Consider the following 26,730-nt stretch of genomic DNA (forward strand, 5'->3'; position numbering starts at 1 on the left):
TAATGACCCAAACGCAAACGCAAAACTGTCTGCTTTTTTTTTTTTTACACAAAAAGCAATGGCTAGACCACAGAACAACGGTCAGACATCGGTTCAACACAGCGACTGATATTTTTTTGTTGACAAAAAAATAACCATGGCGAAAATTAAGAAATGATTAAATCATAAATCCTCTTTAAAAATATGATTTTAACTTTAGGGGAAAAACCCAGAACCAGCTTCCCAGCACGTAATCCATCTCTTCGTCGTGATTAGTCATTTGGTATGTGTACGTGTACGTGTTTATTTGTATATAGAGCAGGGAAGCAAGATCCGATCACAAGTGGTCACTCAAGACGCATGTGGAGACGGATTCTAATGCTAGGTGTGAACTGACGTACTTAGAGCTGTCCACTTGTGATCGGATTGGATCAAGACGCATGTTAATGCCGGTGTGAACAGGGCCATAATGTAACACAAGACCGTCACCTTTTCTCCAAATTTCACTAACAGCTACAGAACACAGAATTTGAATTCCTTTCCTTCAAGCTTTGGCTAGGAATGCTGATGAATATGCATACTCTGAATGTTTACTGCACAAAAAAAGGTGCAGAGCATGATGGGATATCAGGCTGAGCTCATACCTGCTCCTCTGTCTTCAGATCCCCAAACTCCTTGAGGAAAGTGTTCTCAGAGGGGAACCGCGATGGCTCCAGGAAGTGCAGCAGGCTGAAGAGTTCTTCTACTGTGTTCTGAAGAGGAGTGCCTGTAAGAAGAACTTTATGTTCCTGGATCAGGGTCAGAGAAAGAGACACAGAGAGAGACAAAAAGACAGAGACATAGAGACGGAGAAAGAAATGTTTTACAACTTGCATCTTATCACAAGAGACAACCACCTGATATGCCTACAAGATATGATGACAATGCATTGTGAAGTAGGTGTGAAAGACATGGATGTGCTGTCACCAGCAGCACATTTGCCTGCATATTGTTGTATACTCAATTTTTTAAGCTTTATTAAATGAGGTTATTTTTGTTTCTAATGGTGATGGAAGAATTACCAGATATGGTTCAGGTGTTAAGTAAAAGAGACAAGCCATGGGGCATTATTAAAAATAATCCTCAATGTTGCAATGCTGGGCACGTTTTTCCAAACACTTGGCTGTGGAACAAAGACTGTGAAAACGTTGAGTTCTTTCACACTACCATGATTATGTTATGTATTACCTCACCTGACTCAAACGATAATGGATGTTAACCACAAGACTACAAATGAGTTACAGACATATTCACCATGAAATTAATACCTGGGAATGAATGAAACAATCACTGTTTACTTTCAAGCACATCACCTATACAGTCATGCATTTACGGAATGTAAAAAGAAAAAAAAAAAAAAAGAACATACATCAAGCGAGACTCTGCAACCACCATAACCACCATTAAGGGTAGTGAGATGTATGTATAAGATGATGTTTTGTTAAATTTTGTCAAGTCTTGCCCTATAAAATCTGATTCATGCATTTAGGAAGTTGCTAACGTCCCCTTGGGGATTACTGAAATGATAGATATCTATACTCTTTAACTTCAGTCCTTCAGGGACAAATATGAGCCATTTCAGCTGATCTTGGATGCTTAACTCTACACTATTATTTATATGGAGATCACCCATTCTGTTTTTAGGCAGAAATATGTCACACTGTCTGTTAATTGACCACAGAACACGTACCAGGCTCATGAGCTTGAAGCCCTCCAGCAGCTTGCAGTTCTTGTTCTTGAGGCGGTGGGCCTCATCGATGATGACACAGCGCCACTCAATCGCATTCAGCTCGGGGCAGCCGCCCAGTATCATCTCAAATGTGGTGATTACGGCCTGGAATTTGTATGCCCCGCTGATCATACGGCCCTGTCATTAACAGAGAAGTGCATATGAGCATAGATTCACAGACACAAACCAAACAAGCCTCATTTAAATCTGTTCACCTTTTGTACACTTCTGTGATAAACCAAGAAGATAACACGAATTAACAGAAAAAAAACATGAACTAACCAAATACCTAATACCGCACTACTGCATACAGTAAACTGTTTGCTTTTGTTTTACACCATATAATGTGATTAATGGTCAACACTCTCCAGTTTCCTGGCCATGTCTTCAGATGGCATGCACTGCAGAGTCACTTGTTGTTACATTAAGTGGACAGGCTGACAGTGCGCACACTGAATGGGATGGACCATCCAAATGATTAGTCGCCTGATGCTGTAACATACCTAAACCTCTCTTTGATCCCTCCAGCTGTGTGCACTGTCAAAAAGAGCCTACAGAGGACGGGGTGACAGTACAGCCTTGCTGTGATCCAGCCTGGTGGCTGTTGTTCTTTCTAGGCGCATCTATTTGCATACATCCAAAAACTGCTGTCATGACAGATCATAGCCTGCGTGTGCGCCTGGGCTTGTAACAGAGTGCCTCAGGTGTCTGCCTGATAAGCCTCATGGAAGGCACTGAAACTCTCTCTCTCTCTCTCTCTCAAAATCTCTCATTCTGCAATGATAGCAATGGTACTGCTCTACAGACTCAATATAGAGAACTGGAACAGCAGTGCCATGAATAATGTCACACCTGCAGGTCTCTGAAGTACATCTCGTACTGCTGCAGCATCTGCCGGCTGACCATGCTGCCATGGTACACGATGATGTGGAGGTGCGTCCAGGTGCGGAACTCGCGCTCCCAGTTGGTGATGGTGGAGAGTGGGGCGATGATGAGGAAGGGGCCCTTGATTCCCGCGCGGTGGATCTCCTCCAGGAATGTGATGGACTGGATGGTTTTTCCCAGGCCCATTTCATCAGCCAGGATGCAATTTCGTCTATGGGGGCAGAGAAAATTATCACATGGATCAAGCAGAATCTAGGGAAGATGCATACCTGACCCCCACTGTTATTTGTGAATGGCTATTTGAGTCTGACTGTTTTTTAACCTGAAGGGACAGACCATTTAGCCTGGGGCAACTGCTTTTCACACTACAATTTAACACTCACTGATACTCAGTGAAAGCCTTTTAGCATCAATGCTAAAAACAAGCCCTCCCACCTACCTCTCTTCTTATGAACACAAGCAGCACAAGTGCATTATGGGGTAGGCAAGACTCTGACATGGGAATAAAAGCTCTTCTCCACAGGCATGAGCCGTATCAAATAGACCCTGTGTTCCAGAGAGGGCTTTTTAATTTAACAAGTCTTGACATTAATTGCAATGTGCAGTTATTCCCATTTCACAACTTCACTGCTGGTTTCCTTGGCAGTTGTCCAGATTGGACACAGCAATGTGCTTCATATTTCACGAATACACCCTCAGTCAATACACACACACACACACATACACACATACACACATACACACATACACACACACACACACACACACACTACAGAAAGGGCTAGGAACAATTTTCCAAACCACTTAGCAGCAGCTGGTGACTTAGGGAGATTGAGTTTTGTTTTTTCTTTTTTGGAAAGTTTTTAGAACAGATAACATCTCGGCAAGTTGTGCTGCTAGTGCATAGGGTTACCCAGCATTCTATCTACATAGGCCATCCATCTGTGTAACACACCTCCTTCACAGCTGTATTTCCCTACCTACATCAGAAATGCCAGATACAAAACTGAGGGGCTGAATCCACAGACATCATTTAACTTGCACAAGTGCATACGTTTCCTGGCAATACCATTAACAATGGTATAATATAACAATGGTATAATTCAAAGCAGTGGCACTTTGAATCTACATGTCCTCAGCAAACCAGAAGCTGAGCTTGAAAGGAGGTGTGTAGCCATTCAGAAGAGCAATCTATGAACTCCCAGGTGAATAGTCATTTCATTAACAGATTTGTGAACAATACGAGCTTCATCCATAAATGCAGCATCTTCATTGCTCCCTCTGTGGTACATAATTTCAATGACAGCTGAACATGAAGTGATGCTATTGACATTTTTGACAGTTTATCAAGGCCCATCTTGGTATCCACTCTATTGAACCACAAATGCTGCACTGTTATTGTAGAAAACGGGAAGCGAGAAGAAGTGTAACCAAAGAAATCAGACGTGGATTAGGCTTGGGGTGTTATCCAGAGTAGATCAGTGAGTCTGAACATTGCGTCTGTCAGACAGACATGTTCAAGGAATTGAACAATACAATGAATGGATGCATGGCAAGTGGCCAGACATTTCTGTATACTTTGAGCCAATATTAAATGGAGTCTAATTTCCATTGACAGCAATTAGCCCTCGGAAAAGCAAGCGTGTCGAATAGCACTAATACAGACTAGGAATTTTCACCTTCATGGGACACTAAATCTCAAAAACATTTTCAAGTGTGAAAATCTATAGAAAATACAACAAAATCACAAATTTATTCAAAATGTTGGATTTGTATATTACACAAATGTTTCAAACAAGTCCCCCTGCATAAAGAAGTGAGGTAAAAACCATCTGAATCCAACCTCTGAACAGAGCACAACATATGAGCAATTAAATATACCCTCCTCTCTGTATTTAAATAACAGGCTGGAACAGAATATCTTTCAGTGTGTCAGGCGAGTTGGGGCAGACAGGCTGTCAGGGTAATGCTTCAACAGTGCATGCTGTGTGCTGGTTAGCAGTCTAATGCCATCGCCCATGTTTATACTGCATGTGAAAGGTTATTCCCAGTGCACTGAAAGACCAGGCTGTTAAGTGTGCTGTGTCTGGCCAGTCCTGTGGTCACTGACCTGTTATACCAGTTGAAGAGCAGCCAGTTCACTCCCTCCAGCTGGTAGTCCCTGAGGCTGTTGCCATTGCGGTATTGCCGTGACTGTTCCCTCTTTTTCCAGTGACTAGCTGGGGGTCGCTCCTGTGTTCGAACGAGATAAAGATGGAAGGGAGGGAGGAAAGCAGTAAACAAAGGGGAGAGTTTATTTAGGCAACCAGACAGCTATTTACAAACATATATACACAATTGGAAAAACAGGCATAGTTACCTGTTGTTTCCTCACAGGCCAACCAAATTAATACTACATATAGCCCTGCACTTCAACATAGAGCGAAACTGAGAGGGAAAGACAGCCACTCACCACTCTGCGGGAGTCTGGCTGGGCTGCCTGCAGCTGCTCAAACTCCTCAATCTTGCTCTGGTCCACATCTTCTTTGAGTTCCCAGGTGCTGTCCTCATAAGGCAGGGAGCACCACTTCACTAGGTAATACACCACAGGCTGCAGGTACATACAAGCACACAAAGAGAGACAGAGAGTCACAAGGTTCTCCCAGGTTGAATGAATTACCTCAAATCATCAAAAGCTTAACTGGTACAGGGTTTGGATGTCAGTTTCAGCGGTCCTTCCGTCACTGTTCTCCATGTCAAGAGGCAGAGTTTTAATAACCTTCTGGTGTGTTTCAGGGTGACAGAAGGTAAAGCAGATGAGTCTTGTCAAGGTGGTACCACTACCTCCTTACAATATGAGAAGGGCTTGTGGCTTGGAACACAGAAATTTTGTGGGGTTTTCTTGGCTGTAAATTTACAGCACACATAGAGTACCTGTCAAAAGTTTGGACACACCTGGTTAAGGTGCTTTCACATGCATTCACAGACATTTTGATCTAAAGACTTATGCTTAAATGCTTGAAATTTGTTTCTTAGACAAATATAAATAGTGAGGTCGATGCCTATGTATGAATTTCGGAAAAAAAAAAAAAAAAAAACAATTTTAAAACATATTTTTGGCTACTTTGAAGAATCTAAAATCTAGGATTTTTGTTTATATTTTAGACATTTGTTTAACACTTTTTTGATCACTACATAATTACATTTGTTATTTCATAATTTTGATGGCTTTACTGTCTAAAATGATGTCTAAAATGTGGAAAATAGCAAAAATAAAGAAAAACCCTTCTTTGAGTAGATGTGTCCAAACTTTTGACTGGTGCTGTCCATGATGATGTAGCTGGAGAGGGAACAAATATTTGTGCACTACTACAATTAAGCTTTAGTTTTGTAATATAGTGAAAGCACTGCTTTATCATGTCAGTGCTAGGGCTGTATCGAATGCCATTTTTTGTCAGTCAAATTTTAGCCAACCTTTTTCAAACAAAGCTTTGCATGCCTGTGACGTGACGTCGTTGTTTTGGCCTGTTGCTTCGGCATTTCGTAAGTGACCAAATGAATGTAACAAACAGTTCTGTTAACAAAAGTTCAACCAGCATTTGCTTTAGTGTAAGGAATTATTCCTGTGCGATTTCATGACACATAATTCATTCTGTAAACTGCTGACTCACAGAATGTATTGAACCAAAGCACTTTCGTGCACATTCAGTAATATAGCCTATGAACATAATTTTGTACTTAAGCAAAACACTGATGTCTACGAAAGTTCAAGCAGCCTTTGCTTTTGTGGATGGAATGCCTTCTGTAACTGCGGAGTCACGGAATATATTGTGCTAAATCCCTTTCGTGCACATCATACTTTCAGTAATATAGCAAAACAGTTAAGTGAACAAAATGAACATTCGATGGCACGGAATGATGATAGTACAGCGCATTCTGCATTTCGTGCCTAAAAAGCATAAATGCTAGCCTGGGACATCTATGACGTGAACAGAACTACTTTTGTCTACAAAATGAATTTCTTTTGTCCACAAAATGAAAAGCACAACGGTCAATTCGGGGCACGACAGGAATCATCTGTTTTTTTTTCTGTGCATGAAAGTATGTGCTCTCTTCAGTATTTCGTTTCACAGTGCTAACGCGTTTGTGTTTTTCGTGGACAAAACGCGTTACGTGTTACATGGTTTGGTAATGAATTTATGCGTTTCGTAGCACAGAAACACAGAAGCACAGAAGTCATTTCGTCTACACTTGGCGGCACCCCACAGTTTATTGGCAAAATTGTTTATGTTCAATGATAATAAAAAGTAGGCCGCTTTAACATCTAAATTTCTTGTATTACAGTAGCAATAACCTTAAAACTGCAACTGAGCACCCATCCTAATAATCGAATGCTTAATTTCACAATCGAATGCCGATTCAATGAACGATTACCTCTCCAGTGTTCTTGTCCTCACAGCAAGACACTTCCAGCACTCTGTCCACCTCCACATAATCAGGGTTAAAGGGATCTTCTTCCATCTGAAAATCAGGAGTAGACAACCAGTCTTAGCTCTTTTGCTGCAAGTGTGAGACTGTGCACGATATACAGTCATCTCTGCAGCCACAGGTGAGAGTGAGATTAAGTATCGTAAGTGTGCACCATCACTAAGAACACGCAAACACTCAGACACATGCTTGCACGCACACATGCACACGCACGCACAGACACACATGCACACACACAAACACACACACACACACACACACACACACACACATATAATCCATTACATCTGCAAAGAGGTGTGCTCTTTGTGCTTGTTTAATCTTGAAGCGTTTGATCTTCTGTTGGATCCTTTTGTCCCTCTCCAGCTGTTGCTCTGTGGCCCACTCGCAATGAAGATAGGAGCTGACACAGGGCAGGGAGAGACAAATTAATTTCAAATAAATGCGAGGATGTGTTCATCCTTGTCAGGAGTTTAGAACTGTATGACATGCGAGCCATATACTACCTTATGAAATAGATAAATCAATACTGTACACCTTTACTTTATGGAGTGAATGTTACAAAAACAGACTGCAGCACTGCAGAACGCCAGCTGTGTCAGGCCTATCACCTTTGAGGAAAAGAGAGAATATGGTTCTCTCATACTCTTGATTTCAAACCCATAAACAGCCCAGCTCTGCTGCTAGACAGTGCGAGTGTTGCTCAGGATGCTTTAAATCAGAGGCTTGTTAAAATACTGGTCACGCATAGGCAAGCATAGACAGGCTAATGACTTTAGATCTTTTATTAAAAAAAAAAAAAAGACAAAGTTTATAGCCCTTCAGTTAACCAAGAAAGAACAAGGAATATTGAAACACTATGCACCTGTATATTACAAAAAGTAATGCTTACTAGTTCTTGTATTTTACGAAGAATTCCTCAACTTCGACCGCAACTCCCGGAGAGACCTACAGGAGAGAAGCAGCGTTTTATATGATGACAAAAAAGGCAAAACCAAGCCCAGAAAACAGAAGCATAATGAAGGTGTGTTTCACAACAGTCTTAAGCAGATGCAGTTATTACCTCCTTCTTCACCAGGCGTGATGACATGATTTTATCAACAACAGCAGCATCTTCCTCAGTGGGGTTCTCCTACAGGAAAGGTGAATGGAAATGTGAAACAAAGCACAGAAACACCTTTAAACTTTAATAAGGAACTGGTGCAACTGGTATAAGAGTTTTTACTAATGTGAAAGAGGAATGGAAAAGCATTGCTTTATACATTGTCAAATTATTTGCTGTTGTCAGTTACAGTTACAGTTACTGTTACAGTTTGCCTAATGAGAAAACCGTAAGATTACTAGTCCTGGAATTACTAGTCCCTATGGAGACTTTAAGTTTTTAAGTTGCACTACTGTGATGGCTGCTGCATGTGAGGCCTGCGCTCACCACAAACAGCTGCATCTCCGACTCTTTGCGGGGGTCTGCCGTTGCTTTCTTAGCCTTGACAACCACCCTCATCTCCTCGTCAGACACCCTGGACTCCCCGTCCTCCACATACTTCTTTCTCTTGACCTGCCGATTGGATCTTCTCTTCTGTGTGGGTGACAAAGAGCTGTCATTATCATCTGGACAGGTCAGGTGAAGGCAGCATGACATGAGCCCCGCTAGCTGAATGAGAACACATTCATTAAAGAGACCAGGTGTGAGGTGTGAAGACAGCAAGCTGACCTGTGGTCTTCCCACTTCTACTGCTCTTTACACCACATTCACTGAGGAGGTGATTGTCCAGTTATTAGTTAAACAGACATCCATTCTGATGCAACACCCAACAATGCACTGGTGTGGCTTCTCTAACAATGACTTCAGGCCTACTGTAATGAGAAGATTTTCACACTGCACTACAGTCTCAGATTAATCTTTGTGCAGTCTCGTACCCGTGTCCGTAAGGGGCTGCTGTTGGGAATGACAGCAGAATATCGTCCTGAATTATGATAATAACCATAATCATCATCATCGTCATCATCATCATCATTATCATAATTACCAGTAAAAATCAATCAATGTATTTGGGAGACACTTTCATGCATCATGACTTCAAGGACTTGACACGATTAATTTACAATGAAACAGATGCACAAAAATGTCAGTGCATTAAAAGACAAAGTGCACATAAGCGTATGACACGGTGATTGGCAAAGCCTTGACAAAATCACTTGGCTGTTAACAGCTATCAAAGCTTCTGGCATGCCATTTATTCTAGGGACTCAACCTAAATGAGTCATCATCTGGATGACTTAATTAAGGCTGGGATGATATTCAACAAGGATAATTATAACTTCATAGGCAGACAGAGGTGATCACAAGTGTCGAGACAAGTCATATGTACTTACTCTGCGAGATGACTGTATCTCTTTACTTCATATTCTCACCATGTTATGAGCCTCTCTGTAGCCATGTGCCTCTCTGTAGCCTCTTATACATCACCTATTCTTCCAGAATGCATTCCTCTCTGGAAGCACACATGTATATCAACACATTGATGTTACGATCCTGGTAAGACAGTCTCACCAAGTCGTCCTCCTTGGACGAGCGTCGAGGGGGTGGTTCGTCCTCTGAAAGCTCCTCTGATGATTCGTTCTTCCGTTTTTTCTTCTTGCCCAGTTTGATGACAATTTTCCTAGAGTCAAAATTGGAGAATTTGTCATAAGGAACGCAAATAATAATAAAACACATCCATCTTCTCTGTTAACATTCTTTCCAAACCTCCACAGAAAATATCATCACTTCTCTTAAGGTTATGAACACAATTAAACCAATGAGGGTAAGATACACTATATGGCCAAAAGTATGTGGACACCCCACCTAATTATTGAGTTCAGGTGTTTCAGCCACACCGCCTATCCTCTGTTGAACCACTTACTACAGAGTTCCAAACTGTCTCTGGTTGCAACATCAGCACAAGAACTGTGCGTCGGGAGCTTCATGAAATGGGTTTCCATGGCCAAGCAGCTGCACACAAGCGCAACATCACTATGCGCAATGCCAAGCAATGGCTGGAATGGTGCAAAGCACGCCACTACTGGACTCTGGAGCAGTGGAAACACGTCCTCTGTAGTGATGAATCACGCTTCACTATCTGGCAGTCTGATGGATGTATCTGGGTTTGGCGGATGCCAGGAGAGCGCTGCCTGCTGGAATGCACAGTGCCTACTGTAAAGATTGGTGGAGGAGGGATAATGGTCTGGGGCTGTTTTTCAGGGTTTGGGCTAGGCCCCTTAGTTCCAGTGAAGGGTAACATTAATGCTGCAGCATACAAAGACATTTTAGGCAATTGTATGCTTCCAACTTTGTGGCAACAGTTTGGGGAAGGCCCTTTCCTGTTCCAGCATGACTGTGCCCCTGTTCACAAAGCAATGTCAATAAAGACATGGTTTGACGAGTTTGGTGTGTAGGAACTCCAATTGCCTGCACCGAGCCCTGACCTCAACCCCACTGAACACCTTTGGGATGAATTAGAACGCTGATTGCAAGCCAGGCCTTCTCATCCAACACCAGTGCCTGACCTCATAAATGCTCTTTCGGCTGAATGGACACAAATTCCCACATTCCAAAATCCTGTGGAAAGCCTTCACAGAAGAGTGGAAGCTGTTATAGCTGCAGGGGGGGGGGGGGGGGGCAACTCCATATGAATGAATGAATAAATGAAAAAAATGAATAAATGTAAATATTAATGCCCATGGTTTTGGAATGGGATGTCCAATAAGCTCATATAGGTGTGATGGTCAGGAGTCCACATACTTTTGGCCATATAGTGTATTTCAAACATTGAGCTCAAATCTCAAACAAAATTAGTCAATTGCCACATAAATGTAATATTTGATCCAAATGAAAATGTTGATGACCAGTTCTGTTTTAATCCCACATGTGCTAATGTGGAAGCCAATCACACTGTGAAGAACAGGCTATGTCAGTTCCACACACTGACCAGTAACAGCCTAGGTAGGCCTGCTGTACTGGAGCAAATTGCATTCACAAAGGCAGACAACCCATGCTTCACCATCATCCTGCACATACACTGCAAGAACGATGGTTAAATGGCTATGTCAGAATGCAGAAACGAGACCTTGATGCTATGTGGTAGCAGATGGCCAGAGTGTCTCCTGCATCAAATGGCAGCTGAACAGTATCCGTCATCCTGTCAGAGTGGGACTGTGTTCTGTATCTTAGAGTTATGGCAGCCCCTGTCTTCCCAGGACTGTTTGAGGTTTTATTCAGTGTTTTTATCACCATGGAGTTTGCACAGGGTAGGGTCAGCAGCCTTCTCCCAGCTCCACACCAGGGTCAAAAGGTACAGTGGAAGCAGCTTAAACAGACAGCTCTGGTACTAACACACTAGACACACAAAGTTGCTGACAGTTTATGGGCCTACAGGAACAATGGAACTTATGAACTATGCTAGCACTCACAAAGTCTGGAGAATCTCTCCCTCTCACAGTTTACTGATGCCTAATTTATTCAGCAAATGCAAGCTGATTGCCATGACACAGTTTTACAGTCCTGAGTCAAGGCCCAGAACCTTTGATTTAAAGCCTTGCCCTCGACCAATGGAATCTAAATACTTAATTGCTACACAACATCTACTAGGGATCTGCAGGTGTCCTTGGAGGTCTCCCGCTCAGTAGACTGAAAAATGTGAAGGCTGATGCAGCTGGTTTGTATTCTGGACTCTGACATAGTTGGCAGCCAGTGTGAGAGAGAGGCAGTGTTTGTTTGCAAGAGAGCTGTGAATATACTCCATGTGCATGGGAAATATGAATGGTGTATGCAGGCAGGCACTATGTGTCTGTGTGTGTGAGAGAGAGAAACTTGTATGGTGCTGAGGTGGTAGGCCCCTTCTCCTGGAAGTGCCCCAGGACTCCAGTGCTTTATTGGATCCAGAGAGTAGCAGTCAATCTGGCCAACAGCCAAGCTGTAGACACCTATCATAGTCCCGTCACTCCCTTCCGCTCATCTGTATACATTTTACTCACATTTCAGTTTCAAAATTACCCACAAACCACTGCATCAAGCAGGTTTCACCAATCTAAACATCTGTTATGTACTGGGCCAAGCCCATTATATAAAGTTACAACACAGCACTGTGTCTGCTGACTTTTTTCTAAAAACCTATCATTTTATAAAGGGAATCAAAAATTCAAAGCAAGCTAAGAACAGTTACAGTATGAAAGATCTCAACTGCCTACACTTCCACTTATCAAACAACCACTGACACAACAGAAAAACTTATGGCCTACTTGTGTTTGGTCTTTGTGTGTGTGTGTGTGTGTGTGTGTGTGTAAGCACTCTAATTCGCTCTCTCTCACACATACGCACATGCACACACACACGTGCATGCACACACGCATGCGCATGCTTGCACACACACACACACACACACACACACACACACACACACACACACACACAGGCACACACAGACACACACACACAGACACACAATGCTATGACTAAGATGTCCCTTGAATGTAATGCAGGTGGCTGTGATTTCCACAGTCAAGACAAGCACATAAGAAGTAGGTGAAGTGACAGGAGTTCTGCCTCCAGTTATCAAAGCACATACAGCAGAAAGCCAGACCTAATGTTACCGCAGTAAAACATCTTTGATTACACTTGCTGTTCTGCAATCCACTCCCACCTGCCCTCAAACACTGCATTCTGTGAACCAATACATTGTCCCGCACCTAATTAAGAGAACAAACAAAGCAATGGGCAGGAGTGTAGCATAGTGGTTAAGGAACAGGACTCGTAACCGAAAGGTTGCCGGTTCGATCCCCGCTGGGACACACCCTTGGGCAAGGTACTTAACCCTCAATTGCCTCAGTAAATATCCAGCTGTATAAATGGATAACATTGTAAAGAACTGTAACCTATGTAAGTCGCTTTGGATAAAAGCGTCTGCTAAATGAATAAATGTAAATGTAAAAATTCAACATTAAAAATATAAATGTGATAACCTAAATTTATGTCTGAGGCTGCATGACTCCCAAGCTTAACAACCAATCTGGTCCAGTCAGTCCTGGCTTGGTTCCATCAGTGGTGAGCACCTCTGGAAAGGACAGAAGCCTTGCTACAACGTGAAAGACTGAGCAGTCGCTTTAACCATCTTCATTTGGCCCTGCATCCATCACACAACAGATGATAGCCCTCTTGACACATCCTCTTAAACACATGACCTGAAGCTGCCTGGCAACGCGTCCAGAAGTGATATAAGCAGTGCGGGCTGTGGCAGTTGCATCACATCCTGTCAATGACACCACAGCTCACTCAGCTGTTCTTGATCTCAGAGAAGCAGCTTTGAAAGGAGAGGAGAGCACAGACATGGCTGTCTCAGAGGCTGCACTGTTACTGCTAGCCTTTTCAAATATGCACTGGGAGTTTAAATCTGCAGGCAGTTTTCACACAAGAGCTTTCCACTACATGTATGAAGAAGACAAAAATAGACCATTAGCTCATCGTGTCAGTGCGCTTTTGTGGAACACTTTTGTGGCTTCTTAGACCCTAGGTGCTCTTCATTACCAGTGCCCAAAGAAATACATTAAACTTTCACACCTCCACAACATTGACTTAACCCAAAAAAACAAACTTTCATTTGAATTCATGCTTATGTTTCCATCTACTACATCACAGGTGAGTGGTGCTTCTAAATATCATTCGAAGTGAATCAAACTTTTTTCTTTGCATTTTTTTTTCCAAAATCACCATTGACTATACAAAACAATGACCTGATCCCAAGACAGATTAGGGTAAGCTTTTAAAACTCACAATGTGCTAATTACACTGAGGTCTAAGTGCTTTCATGACTGTCCTACAGGTGTGACATCCCTGTACAGTATACAGGAGTAGTGCACTGCACAGTAATCCTGTTACCCCTTACTGGTTTACACCTAGTGTGGATCTGTGAAAACATCAACCATCGCCATCCCAGAACACCCTGCTCCATTTCCCAAGCACACTCCCCTGCAAAGTGCAGTGAGCCTCAAATGACCACCCCTGTGGTCCCCATTCCTTTTTCACTGTAGAAAGCAGGCTAAACCCAAGCCCTGGGGAGATGCTAGAAGAAGGCCCATGCTGCTGAGGACACATCAATCAACAGACTAATATGCACACTTAAATTTGGCGAGATCCCCCTGTAACCAAAACAGCATGATTTTGGTTACATGAGATTTCCATTCAGAGGCGATAGCTCTGAGAAACAGGGTGATTCCTTGGAAGATGTGCGGCCACTCCGCCTCCTCAGATTAGCATTACATGCAACGATCCTGTCCGATTCTTTGCCTCCAGCCACACTCCACTGGCCTGCCCTAGTTGGCAGGGCGCCTGCTGTTCCGTACTGTTGGAAATGTGCGTTGTGTCCCCTGTGCCATGTGAGTGATCAGGGTGTGACCACAGTGTGCATTTCAAGTTTGAAAAGAAATCTGATACAACCACAGATATTTGCACTTGACAGATTTGTCAGCTGTTTCCCTTACTGATATCTACAACTGTACTGAATGTTCACTGTAATGATATTTAAGCAGAATAAAAGTAGCCTGCTTGTATTACATGAGAAAATGACCCCCCATGACTCCCATTCCCACAATGACACTCTCACAAGCATAGCTGGTGTGATATATTCAGAACTTGGACCACTTACAGACAGAAGAGTGAAATTAGCATATACAACACTGTGGCAGGTTGTACAACATGACAAGGATCATGCAGTGATGACATGTGTCACAGGAAACACAGCTGTGCTGCTTGGTGGTGCAGCAAGGCAGACACTAGCAGCTTTCGTACTGTGACCAGTGCTGGCTGGGATACTGGTTCAAAACAGGCCCTGGCCAAGGTCAGACTCTGTCTGCTTTGCTTTTTTCATATTCCATATATGAGGGCACTGAACTCTATGATGTGGCTTTCAAAGACAGAGCAGTGTGGAAAAAGGTATTGGGTTATATACAAACACATATGCTTTTAATGTACGCTTTTCTTCCTGGAACATCCAGAATAAAAAATGTGACATGTGAATGCAGCACTCCCAATCCAGAGCACCCTCACAGCAAATTTGTTTTCACATTTCAAAACCAAATGCAGCCTACTCGGTTTCTTTTTGCTAGCATGAAAGTACCTACTGTGTCTGAATATGAATAGTGTGGTGGAACAAGTTCCATATCTAGCACTTCCACAGTAAACAGCTGTAAAATTCACCACAGCCCAACAGCACTTGGGATTCTGGACTATTTTGTTTATAGAACAGACTTGCTCTATCAGGGAAAAGCAGCTTGGGCTTTAGAGGCCACTTGGAAATAGTGCTGCAGCCTTCCCAATGCTATGCAAAAGCAAGATGCACCATACATAACTGACAGCTACCAGATGGATTATACACATTTAATACATTTCTTTTTTATATATGCACAACACACTTGCATCTGGCAGTTTAATTGCACAGAGATTTTTTAGCATTATGGTCGATTATCAGCTCATTTACATAAATTTCATCCAAGAACTGTGTGATCCACTGTAGGTAAAACAGCCCAGGATCTGCCCAGGAAACGCTGGAGGGAGCCATGTTTATGTTCTGCAGGTATGACTACTGTCACCGCCCATCACTGTCCCTGTGTGCTGCGGAGACACGCAGCCTCCCCCTCCCTGTGCCTTCATTTCTCCAGAAGCTATTAACCACAGAATCCTACCCCCCGTGCAGTGACAAGCAGGCCATCAGTATGCAGGGAGCACACGATGCAAGCTGGAGTAATGGCTCTCCCTGACGCTTAGCGGCCCTGCAGGAGGAGCGCAGAGGTGCGCATTAATATTTCATCAAGAAAAACAAGCCAGCGCCGCCCAGGGTGTAATATGGCATGAAACCTCCACAGAGCAGCGTTTACTCACGTGGCCTACATTATCTGGGACAGACGCAATCCCCTGTGCTGAAGTGGTGCACCTTTACATGACAGTGCCACTGTACACCTCTCCCACACGCAGGCAGAGATAGCCCTACATTATACTTTATTTCCTGCCGGGAAACAGCACAAAAGTCAAAATGTGATCAACCCACTATAAACAACTGGCATCATATCGTCTAACATCCTCTGCAGAACCCGGTGGCTCTGGACCGTTGTTTGATGCTGGGAGATTATTTCCCCGCAACTATAATTCTCCAGATGGCTCCTGAAGACAATATTTAGCCAATTTAATAAAGTAATGGACCAGCATGCCATCTTAGATTTCATTTTAAACTGTGTGACCCTCTGAGCACGCAGACCTCTCCCTGTTCATGTTTCGGGTCCTTAGTGTTCATGTGCACTAACTGCAGTGCACAGTAGTCCTCAGTTATGGGGTGAAATGTGGGCTTGAGGTCATGTAGCGAGCACACTGCACTCATATCAATCACAAAGGGATGGATGCGCCCAACCAAACAGCTCATCACAGCTGTCTGCAGGGACACAAGTATCGGTGTATGGTTGTGTGTGGGGGGTCATGCTGATTGCTGACATTAGGCCCTGATCATGTTACAGTGGGGCAGGCGCCAGACAGGATGGGCCACGGTTTGCCAAAGTGGCTTCTTCTGAGCAGGACTGTCTGTACACACCGGCCCTTAAAAAATACTTAAAAACACTTCCCATATGCTACAGAGGATGGCAATTCTAACACTAATATTTTAAACGGTGCATTGACTGAAATATTTGCATAACCACATTTGCAGAAACTTTACTTGCATGTGTGTAGTATGTGTTTGCATTGTATTTGGAATGGTATAGTCCTTAAGTCGTACATATTGCTTTGCACTTACAATTCAATCTAGGCACACATTTGTGATCTCAGCACTATGTTTGGCAGTGACACTTCATGTTCATGTGTGGTTAGTGGTGTCCTGTTTGTGCAACTTTTTTATGCCACTTTATTAAAAGCACCATGTAAGTTACTCTAGACAAGAACATCTGCTAAATGAGAATAATGTAACATAATGTAATGTAATGAAACTGACAGAGTACCCTCCAGACTTTTCTCATTGTAATGTACAGATCTATTCCTAAAACCACTGTCTGAACCTCACCACCATTAACATTTAGATATAACATTCATAAAAGCCATGTACTATGTTACACACAAGCTGTCTATGTAGATCTGCTCAATATTCAGACTCCTCAAATCAAAGTGTTTCTGTAACGGATTCTCATCCATAACTGGAGCCACACATGATTCTGCGCTACAGTCTGGGCTTAGTGTTTACATCTGAGCACATCCTGTGTATATCTCGACAAACAGCCTGCCTGTTGTGTGGTCACATGCTGACGCCAGCAGGCTAATTTACCTGAGACATGTCTGTATTATTCACTCAGAACTACCATGGTGTGACAAAATCTGACCGAGCAGAAATAATCACCAGTTCAAGCAAATACTTAACAGCTCCAACAGCTTTTGCACAAAAGAAAAATAATCGATCAAAAAACACTGTGCACCTTTTCTACCAGAAATATGAAGCAGCTGCATTCACCTACTGAACCCAGCGCCGCGATGCTACACCAATCTCCCTCCCCACCCCCCGCACTCCCTTGGCCTGAAAGCACCGTATTTCACAAGCCTCACTGACTGTGCGTGTGCACACACTCTCAGCACCCTGCACAAGCAGCCCACCAGTCACAGACAGCAGAGGCCTGGTGCCCCTGTGGCACTGAGTGACCTCCGCAAAGAGGAGACAGAATGATTCCCCCCTCGGGGCAGGGCTATCGCAACCAGACAAGAAGACCTTCCTTTTCCTGCTTTTCCAGAGACAGCGTGCTCTACTGCCACCATGGCATTTCAGACCTTCACTGGCTGTAATCAGCTCACACAGGAAGGATTTACACAAACAATGAAAGCACAGCACTCATTCTAACACCTTGAACTAAAACAGATAAGCAGCCGGTTACTGGAAGAATGACTCAGTTTTTACTGACAGTCTGACACAGCACTGTGCCCACACCACCTTTTTGGTATTTGCTTCATTTTGCTGAGGAGATTCACTACTACCCCAGAGGGATAACTAGGCCATTGCAATAGATGCCCTTGCAAGGCTAAAGCACCAATGATGCTGATCCGACAAGGATTTTCAGGATCACAGCACTCATTGTAGACAGAGGGGAAGCACACTAACAATCCACCTGAAAACCTGCTGGGCCCTACACATAGCTGCATCTGGCATTACACTCTAGACCAATTTAAGCCATGTGTTGCAGAAACCAGGAGGCCACCTTAATTGTTGTAAGTCATGAATCTTATAATTTATTAAGTCCTTAATCTATCAGGGCATATACCTTATTCCCAGACTCAGGTCAAATCAGAACACGGCACAGAATCAGATCAATGCTACTACAGTCCCAAGGGTGTGGTGGGCATTTGTATTACTAGTATCAGATCAAAAACAAAGCATAAGAATAACTCAAAAACATTTCCGTAATCACAGAACAGTAAACACAGCTGATCAAAGAACACTTACATGTCTAGTGCACATTCACCTATTTGCTGCTACAGCTTTTTAGCAGCCCATGGCAGAGTAGCACTTACCCAATCTTGGGCCTCTGTTTGGCCTTGGCAGGGGGTATGATCCTGGCCTTCTTGGAGGCCTTCTCCTTGGCCTGGGCCTTGCTGCTGTGGTGCGTCCTGCGCTCCGGTGAGCGGAAACTCTCTGGGCTCATGACCCGCGGGATGTTCTTCTGGCCCCTCTCCCGGGCCTTGGCGATGGCCTCTGAGATGATCCGGTTGGCTTTCTCCTGCTTGTCCTCTGGCACCATCTCCATCAGCTGCTTCTTCTGCAGCCTCTTTTCAGAGGAGGAGGGGGAGGAGGAGGAGGAAGAGGAGGAGGACGATGAGGATGATGAAGATGATGATGAGCTGCTCTTCATCGTCAGGCTGAGGACCCGTGGGTGGTTACTGGAACCATTAGTGTTCTTACGGGGCTAAGGAAGGAGAGGAGAGATATACAATCACTACAAATACATCCCTGTCATCACACTACATACAGAGTATATTTAGTATACAGAATAACTTCTTTTCAACTCTGTGGATTTATGAAATCTCAAAGTCATAACAGAGGTTACATCTTCTAATCCTTTTTAATATTTGCTTGGTCTGACATTTAGAATTAAAATACCTTCATGTTTTACACATATTAGAAGCTGACTGTATGACTTGCTTTAGAGGGCCAATAGTAAAACAAGCAAAACATGCTGACAGACGAGCGAAGAAACCTTGCATCACCCATCTCCTGTGTCAACACTTGAGCTGTCACTCAGTTGCTCCCAATTTACCTTACTTTTTTAGCCTTAGGCAATTTATCTACCAATTAGCCACATCACTGCATGCACATCAGTTTGGTACCAAATGCTATGTAGGCTTACTCTATAAATGCTGTCCACTGTCAACTGTTAAACATGTAGTTCTCTATAAATTTGGATCCATACTGACTGAGCAAATAAAAGAGGTTTATAAATTTACACCTCTATGTAGATCAGGAATTTCTGAAAACCTGAAAACCTAATTCATTTGATGGGTTAGGTTCACAGAAATTATGATCTGTCCAGCAAAAGATGAGAGAGATGACATATTAAAATGTTGTGAAATAAACGTATTTGTGACAGCGAGATGCCACAGCAAGCTGCCATTAAAAATGAAGAGAAGCTGTCACACCAGTCAAAGCCAGCATCCATTGATTTTCTCTCACAGCTTTAGAGAAAGAAATACCACTTTTTACAGTAACACACACACACACACACACACACACACAATGGTGTTTTCAAATCTCTGATCTGTACACTTGACCAACACACAGGACTCCCGCTTCTCCTCTCCAACCAGTGATAGTGGTCTTTTCTACAGTAGTCCAGATTGACAGGTACAGCACCACAATCAACATCAATAACGCAGAACACAGCAAAAGGGAAAGGAAAAAAAATGGATAACACCACATAAAAGTATAAAAAATGAAATTCACAACTATATGAAAACACTCATGCTTCACACTGTGATATACTGTCCCACGTCAACCCCTTGAAATGCAGCCTTGGACTATATTTTTCCCCAGTCTGAAAGCTTTGCAAATACATGACCATGCCAAGGCCAGTTGCTATCCTGCATGCTAAATAAAGAGAATCAACTAGAAGCACGGAAACAAAAGGGGGTAGGGGGATGGAATAAATAGCAATTCATTTGGATGATAAACAAGAACTCTATTACGTTTTTTCACGTGTGCCTTACCAAGGCTATGAGGGAAAATTACTCCCCAGCACTGGAATAGTCTCATTAATCCACTTCAAGTTTATTGGGAAAAAAAAAAACAAGCTGGAGAACAGGAAAGTGGATACAAACAAACCAAATTAAATGCCCTACAGATTTGTGCTACATCTATAAATAAATAGAAAGGCTTGGAGCACTGTGGTGATATGAAGCTCTTTGCCACCACAACCTCCAATGAAAGCATTCACAGACAATACAGCGGAAGGTACTGGGAACGTGTTTGGAGTGGCTCACTTTGCTGCCTCATGTAGTGGCCTCTTAGGTGACTAATGTTTAGAGCACATGTGAGACCCTGCCGACGCAAACACAGAGCCACTGCTGCATTGGAAGGGGGGTGGGGGGGGTGGGGGCAGTGAGAGGGAGAGAGCGTGAGAGGGACAGAGAGAGAGGGAGTGAATGAGATGGGGAGTGGGAGCATCTAAGTAAAAAGGGGAAAGGAGTAAAGCGAGCAAACGAATTGTGCCACTTTAAGGCCTGCTGCAGCTGAATGATATTAAAATAGAAAAGAAAAATAGCAGTTACAAGATGGCGATGCAGAGGCTGCAGTGTGAGGCAGTAGCAGAGAGGGGTTTGATTCCTGTCAGCCCTTCAGCCCCCCCTCCCCGCTCCCTCCCTTAAGGCTGCCCGCGTGTCTCACTTACCCTTCCTCTTGGCCTCTTCACTGAAGACATGTTTTTTTTCCCCCTCAGCAGCCTAACAAAAGCCTTGCCCTTTTCACCGGGATTTTTTCCTCTCTCACTCCTGCTGTCTCTCCTTCCACTGCTTCTTCCAAACCCGATCTCTCCCCCCCCTCCCCCCCACCCTACCCCCAACACAGCAACTGCTACCAGCAGTCCCTCTTCGTTCTCGTCCTCCTCCTCCCCTAGCAGGCTGGGCTCAGGGGGAAAGCATTGGGAAGTGACGGCTGATCCCGGTTCAGTCGGAGGTGTGAGAGCAGAGGTGCGTGGCTGCACTGGGAGCTCTCATTCTGCTGTTTTTAGCTGGGTCTCCCTGGCAGTCCGATGCTATTCCTACCTCCCTCAAACACCAATCTCTTTTTCCTTCTCCTCCTTGCCTCTTCCTCTCACATCCCAGGCTAAGGTAGGTTCCTATGTGTATAAAAGGGTTTTGTACTAGCGTGGTTGGTTGGTTTGCTTTTCTCCACTTTTTCTTCCTCCTCTTCCCTCTCTCCCCTCCCCTTTCCCTGGCTGAGGAGTGTGCTGAGAGTGCGAGCTTCCGACAGAGCGGCGGAAAATGAAAGCACAAAGCAGCAAAATGCATCAGCATGAATATTAGAGATGTCGTTAAAATCCACTCGTTTTTCTCTCTCTCTCTCTCTCGCTCACTCTCTCTCTCTTTCTTTCACTCACATTTTTTGTGAGCTAGAAGACCAGCAGATGGTGCTAGTAGTTATTACATTAACTTTCACAATTTTAACTCTAAAAGCACTGGATTTCATCAACCCCAAATCAAACCTACCTGATGTAATCTATGTTTTTGTTAAGCACCATATAAACTATACAATATTTTCTAACATATAATTCTGAATACATAAACCTACCACTCAAGAGCAGTGGTTGTAAACTTTCAGAACAGCTACTAATATAACGAATATACACCCTACATCCAATTTAAAAATAACTAGCAAAGACACCATATTCGCTGAGGAGTTAAATTCCAAATCCACAGTTAAATCATGTGCAGTCTATGACAGCAGCCAGGTATCACAAATAAGCCACTGAAATGACCTTTCAGTCAGTGTGTTTCTAAGAAACAGTCCTGGTTCAAAGGACAAAAGTCCTGTCAATAAATGAAAGACCCATCAATCCTGCTAGAGTCCCTGTGGAGGGAATTCTTTATGATGTTCAGCCTCCTTCAAATGTGAAGTGCCACCATATGGTGCAAGGGATGGGGAGGAACCACAAAAAACCTCCTTGCACTTGAAATTGGTGCATTCCCCCCCATGTAACCTGAGGGGCTTTCACCAGTACCTGACTGTGTCTCAGTCCACAGTGTCTGGGTTCTGAGAGGTCACATCACTGAAATCCCATTCAGCAAAGCAGATCAAAGCAGAAAATCACTCCTGGTCCCTTTCACATGAGGTAGGTATGAAGCCTGGATTTTACATCTCTTTCAGAGCATGGTTACCATATAATCACATGCTGCTGAAAAGGTACTGTAACATACTGCGGAATGACAGTCTGTGACAATGACATATAACAGTCATTATTAAGAATCTGAGACCCGTGAACACAGATAATGTCTAAATGAACACCGTGCTCCATGAAGAAGGTACATTGCTGTGCAGCCTGCTTAAGATTCCAAGGCTCCTAAGCAGTGGAACAGTGATTTACAGTCTCTGCTGCTGAGCGTTTCGGCGTCTCTCTCTGGGGAGTCTGCATGAGACGTAATAATTACTGAAGCAATAATCTACAACATATGCCCTCCCTGCTTGTGTGGAGGGGTGTATCCCTGCCACAGAGCCCCTTGCATCCACACTAGCTATTCAACCCCTCCTAGTTTGCTTCCATGGAAATCCATCCTCTCCACAGTCTCCACAGCAGCGGAGCTTCAAAGCAGCAAAGGCACAGCGGCGGGCAGTTGCATCTCTAATCCTGACCACACAGCATCACTATGGGCACTAGAGATGGTAAGATTCACCAATTTGCACCAGTGCACTGGCATAAAAGTTCACGAAGCGATTGCCCCGATTAAAAAAGTGTGCACCGGACATAATAATAACATTTTTGCATCGGTAAAATCTGATTTATTTATATATAATTATTAGTAGATGCCCTATGTCTTTATTAATTAGAAATGTGATCAATAATTTTATATTCAGATTGACTCCTCCTCTCTAAACTGTTTCTCAAGCGCGCTCTCATCTCCACTGCTGTCAGTGGCCAATTCTCGTCAAGTCTCTTGGCCAAGTCTTGCGTGAGTTGGGGGAGTGTTCGGGTGAGTCATAAGATTATCATGGAGAAGGAAGAGCTACATGTTCCACCGAATTACTACAAATCAAATGTTTGGTGACACTTTGGATTTTTCAACGGACAATTTGACAAGACGCATGCAATTAATAAAGTACACAGGCAGCACAACTAACTTGGCACATTTTTAGTTAATTTATGATTTGCTGTCTGCTTAAAAGAACCAAAAAAATAAAAATCAAACTATGTACCATACTGAATTCATATTCTTTTGCATCGCATCATATCGCGTTGAATTGCATTGTGTTGAATCAGATCGTGTCGAATCGCACTGCATCACAATAGGGGTGAATCATATCGCATTGCATTAGTAGTTGCTTCATATGTATCTTTAATGTATTGGATCATTGGCAATGCATCGAGATGTGTATCGCATCGGCCTCAGTGATGGAGATGCACATCCCTAATGGGCACCACATTCAAGCCATCATCCTGTGACATACTGGCCTGCTGGGTCCAGCATATTGGCATATTTCATCCACACTAAGTAATTTATTCAGAATAAAAAACAATACTTACAACAATATTTAGGACTCATCATTACTAGAATAATCAACCCACATGTTTCTGGACAGTAACACATCCAAAACAAAAGTCTTTATCAAGACCAGAAAAAAGGCAGTCGAGATGTGAAGAATTTTACCTGGGTATATGGAAAACTAGGTGCAAATGTACAGTCTCTGGCTCCGTGGTGCTCTTCTCAACAACCTTGCATGCTTTGTGCATTCTGTGGCTCACAAGGAACCACACTGTATCAGAAAGACCTTGACAGCAGCAATGTTTACTTCTGTCTGTGTCTTTGACGCCTCTCTGAGGTCAGTCCTTGCAGTTTGAACTACTGGGAAAGGAACCAGCCCTGCAGACTTCTGTGATGTTCCAGACATGAGTGTGCACAATATGTGCATCTTTGTTACATGATAATCAGACAGCACATCCCATATAGCAGATAAATAAGCAAGACCCATTGCACTGACTCTTAATACAGCTGAATCACAGCCTTTGAACTCCTACCCCTGACATCCTAAAAGGCAACAATTTCACTCTCTTAACAGCATTGTGTACCTCAATGGCTCATTTTGGTAATTTCTGCATAAGGTTACAAACCAAGGTGTAACGGTTTGTTTCTTAACGGCAGAGTAGTTCGTCATTAATCTTTATTTATGAGCAGGAGACAACCTGAATTCTCAATTTAAGATATGCGTGCACAAATACAGGAAGACAGAGACAAGCACATACACACAAGCATGGTGTCCATATACAGTTCATGCTCATCTCTCTCTTGACATCTGACAGTCAGTATGAGGGGACCAAAAAAACAGCAAATGCACACATGCTTCACTAATCACATGGTACTAGGATTTCCATACAGCAGCTCCTTGGCAACTGAACAGTTAAAATGCAAATATTCTGTCTTCTGCTGCTAAGAGCAGCTTTCCTTCTTCAGTGTGAACAGAGACGCAGGTGGCAGTTTCAGTCCTATTCATTATTACAGCCCCTCAAAGATGGATGGCCTCATATCCAGCGTTGATATAACCATTTTATTTTTTCCTCAGCTGACAGACGTGAGATTTGAATAACACAGAGAACTGTAGAGACAGAAATACTGTGCTATAGATGTCATCACACAGCTCCAAGTCACCCAGTTGTCCACATCATTGCCACTTACCCCACAAAAAAACCCTTCACCATATAACTAAACACCATGGAGTAAAAACAGCACCACGGTCCTATCTATATACTAATAGCTTATTTAAATGAATATTAATTTACAAATATGCAAATATCTTCCTACTTGCCATTAGTGTTTTGCTCTGCTACAACAAAATCAATATCAATCAGCGACAGTCAGCCTTTCTTCACTGATTTATTCGACAAAGCCTGATGATTACTAAAACAAAATGTTGTTACGCTTGTGCCATAAATATCTTATGAATAAGCCTCCCAAACTTTGACCTTTCCCGTCATGCTCTGCCTGCATTCTGAGTATGACTTCCAGTTTGAGCTAATTTAACCTGTCAGTCCAGATTCCATTCATTTCATGTCAGGTAACGCAGCAATTAAATTAATCATGGCTCATAGTATGATCAAATGCCACTATATCTCCTAGAAGATAAGATGAGAAGACATGCTGTTCCTCATACCTCAAAGACAACAATTTCGAGGACAAAATAAAAATGTACCCAGATGCGATCTATTAAAAAGTGGCATTTGGAATTATTATGCTGAGCCACTTGGCATCCAAGAAAGGAAGAGGAAGATGAGGTACTTAAAAAGAAGCCTTTTTCATATTAAGGTACTTTACAGACTTTTTAGACTTCTCAAATAGGATAGGCTGATGCTCTGGTCAACATTCACATCAGGGAGTTGTCAGCTCTAGGCTAGTTTGGGGCCTTTGTACAAAGTTGCTTTGCAATGCATACTGAACAGAATGTGACATAACCTTGTGCATAGTGCATTTCTCTAAGCTCCTGAAGAATTTCAAAAGACCCTGCAAAACTTCTATTAAGTTAGATCTGTTGTTCAATGTGGTCAGAAAATAAAATATTTGTTGACCACTAACACCTACACAGAAATTCTTCCACCGTTGCTACCATGTTCTTCTGGATTTGAAAATCATTTGAACAACCTAAGATATTAAATTACTGTCCTAGCTAGAAAATGAGTTTTGAACACGTTAGGTAGAAACAGTACTGTCTTCATCTCTCCGGGAGGGGAATCCATGGAAGAACCTCAGAATTTGAATGTGTACACTTTTGAATGCTGGGTATGTGGTTAACCATGGCATTATCAAGCCCGTTCATGGTGATGGAGGGGGGGGGTAGCAACAAACATGAATTCCTAAAACCAGAGAGTACATATGTTTGTTTTTCTCTGCAAAAGCTGAGCTGAGTCTAGCAAAGGTCTCGCAATTCCTATTCTAAGGATTATACATTGTGCAAAGATGGGGTGGATAACTACACTTATATATTTTGATTCCCTAAATTTGAATGTTTTAAAATTGGTGTTTTTTTTGTCCATTTTTTAATGTGAAGCCTTACCTTTTTTTATGAACAATGTACATCATAAAACAAAATTATACAGAAAATTCAACAAAAGGAATACATATATATATATATATATATATATATATATATATATATATATATATATGGATATAAACTCCACCTTCTATAAATGTTTATTCCAGATGAATGAAATATTATAACTCAGACAGATTACATACTATACAGTGGATGTATTTGAGTCTCATTACATTTGCGTCATGATCTATTCCTGAAACAATGTCTCTCTTGCATTTTAGCTATTATTATAACAAATACCACAACAACTGAAGGAAGTAAGCTCTCTTTTTGTCAATGAAACATTTTATG

At 42.7% G+C, this 26,730-nt stretch overlaps 1 protein-coding gene across 10 annotated transcripts in view; it reads right to left on the reverse strand.

The window, feature by feature from the left end:
* LOC118781590 (chromodomain-helicase-DNA-binding protein 9-like) overlaps positions 1–26,730 on the reverse strand; it is a 64,995-nt gene that overhangs the window by 22,906 nt on the left and 15,359 nt on the right. For 9 of the 10 annotated variants that reach the window (XM_036534568.1, XM_036534563.1, XM_036534559.1 and 6 more), the window contains exons 2-13: positions 18,663–19,054; positions 9,651–9,759; positions 8,529–8,675; positions 8,163–8,231; positions 7,992–8,047; positions 7,385–7,502; positions 7,046–7,132; positions 5,085–5,222; positions 4,743–4,864; positions 2,600–2,843; positions 1,709–1,885; positions 624–767 (exon numbers count right to left, since the gene is read on the reverse strand). In XM_036534568.1, the coding sequence (XP_036390461.1) occupies positions 624–767; positions 1,709–1,885; positions 2,600–2,843; positions 4,743–4,864; positions 5,085–5,222; positions 7,046–7,132; positions 7,385–7,502; positions 7,992–8,047; positions 8,163–8,231; positions 8,529–8,675; positions 9,651–9,759; positions 18,663–19,054 (1,803 nt within the window). Of the gene's footprint in view, positions 1–623; positions 768–1,708; positions 1,886–2,599; positions 2,844–4,742; positions 4,865–5,084; positions 5,223–7,045; positions 7,133–7,384; positions 7,503–7,991; positions 8,048–8,162; positions 8,232–8,528; positions 8,676–9,650; positions 9,760–18,662; positions 19,055–21,031; positions 21,078–26,730 lie in introns of those variants that run through there. The other variant, XM_036534566.1, reaches the window with a different exon arrangement.

The sequence above is a fragment of the Megalops cyprinoides genome, chromosome 8 (assembly GCF_013368585.1).
Source record: "Megalops cyprinoides isolate fMegCyp1 chromosome 8, fMegCyp1.pri, whole genome shotgun sequence".
NCBI lineage: Eukaryota > Metazoa > Chordata > Actinopteri > Elopiformes > Megalopidae > Megalops > Megalops cyprinoides.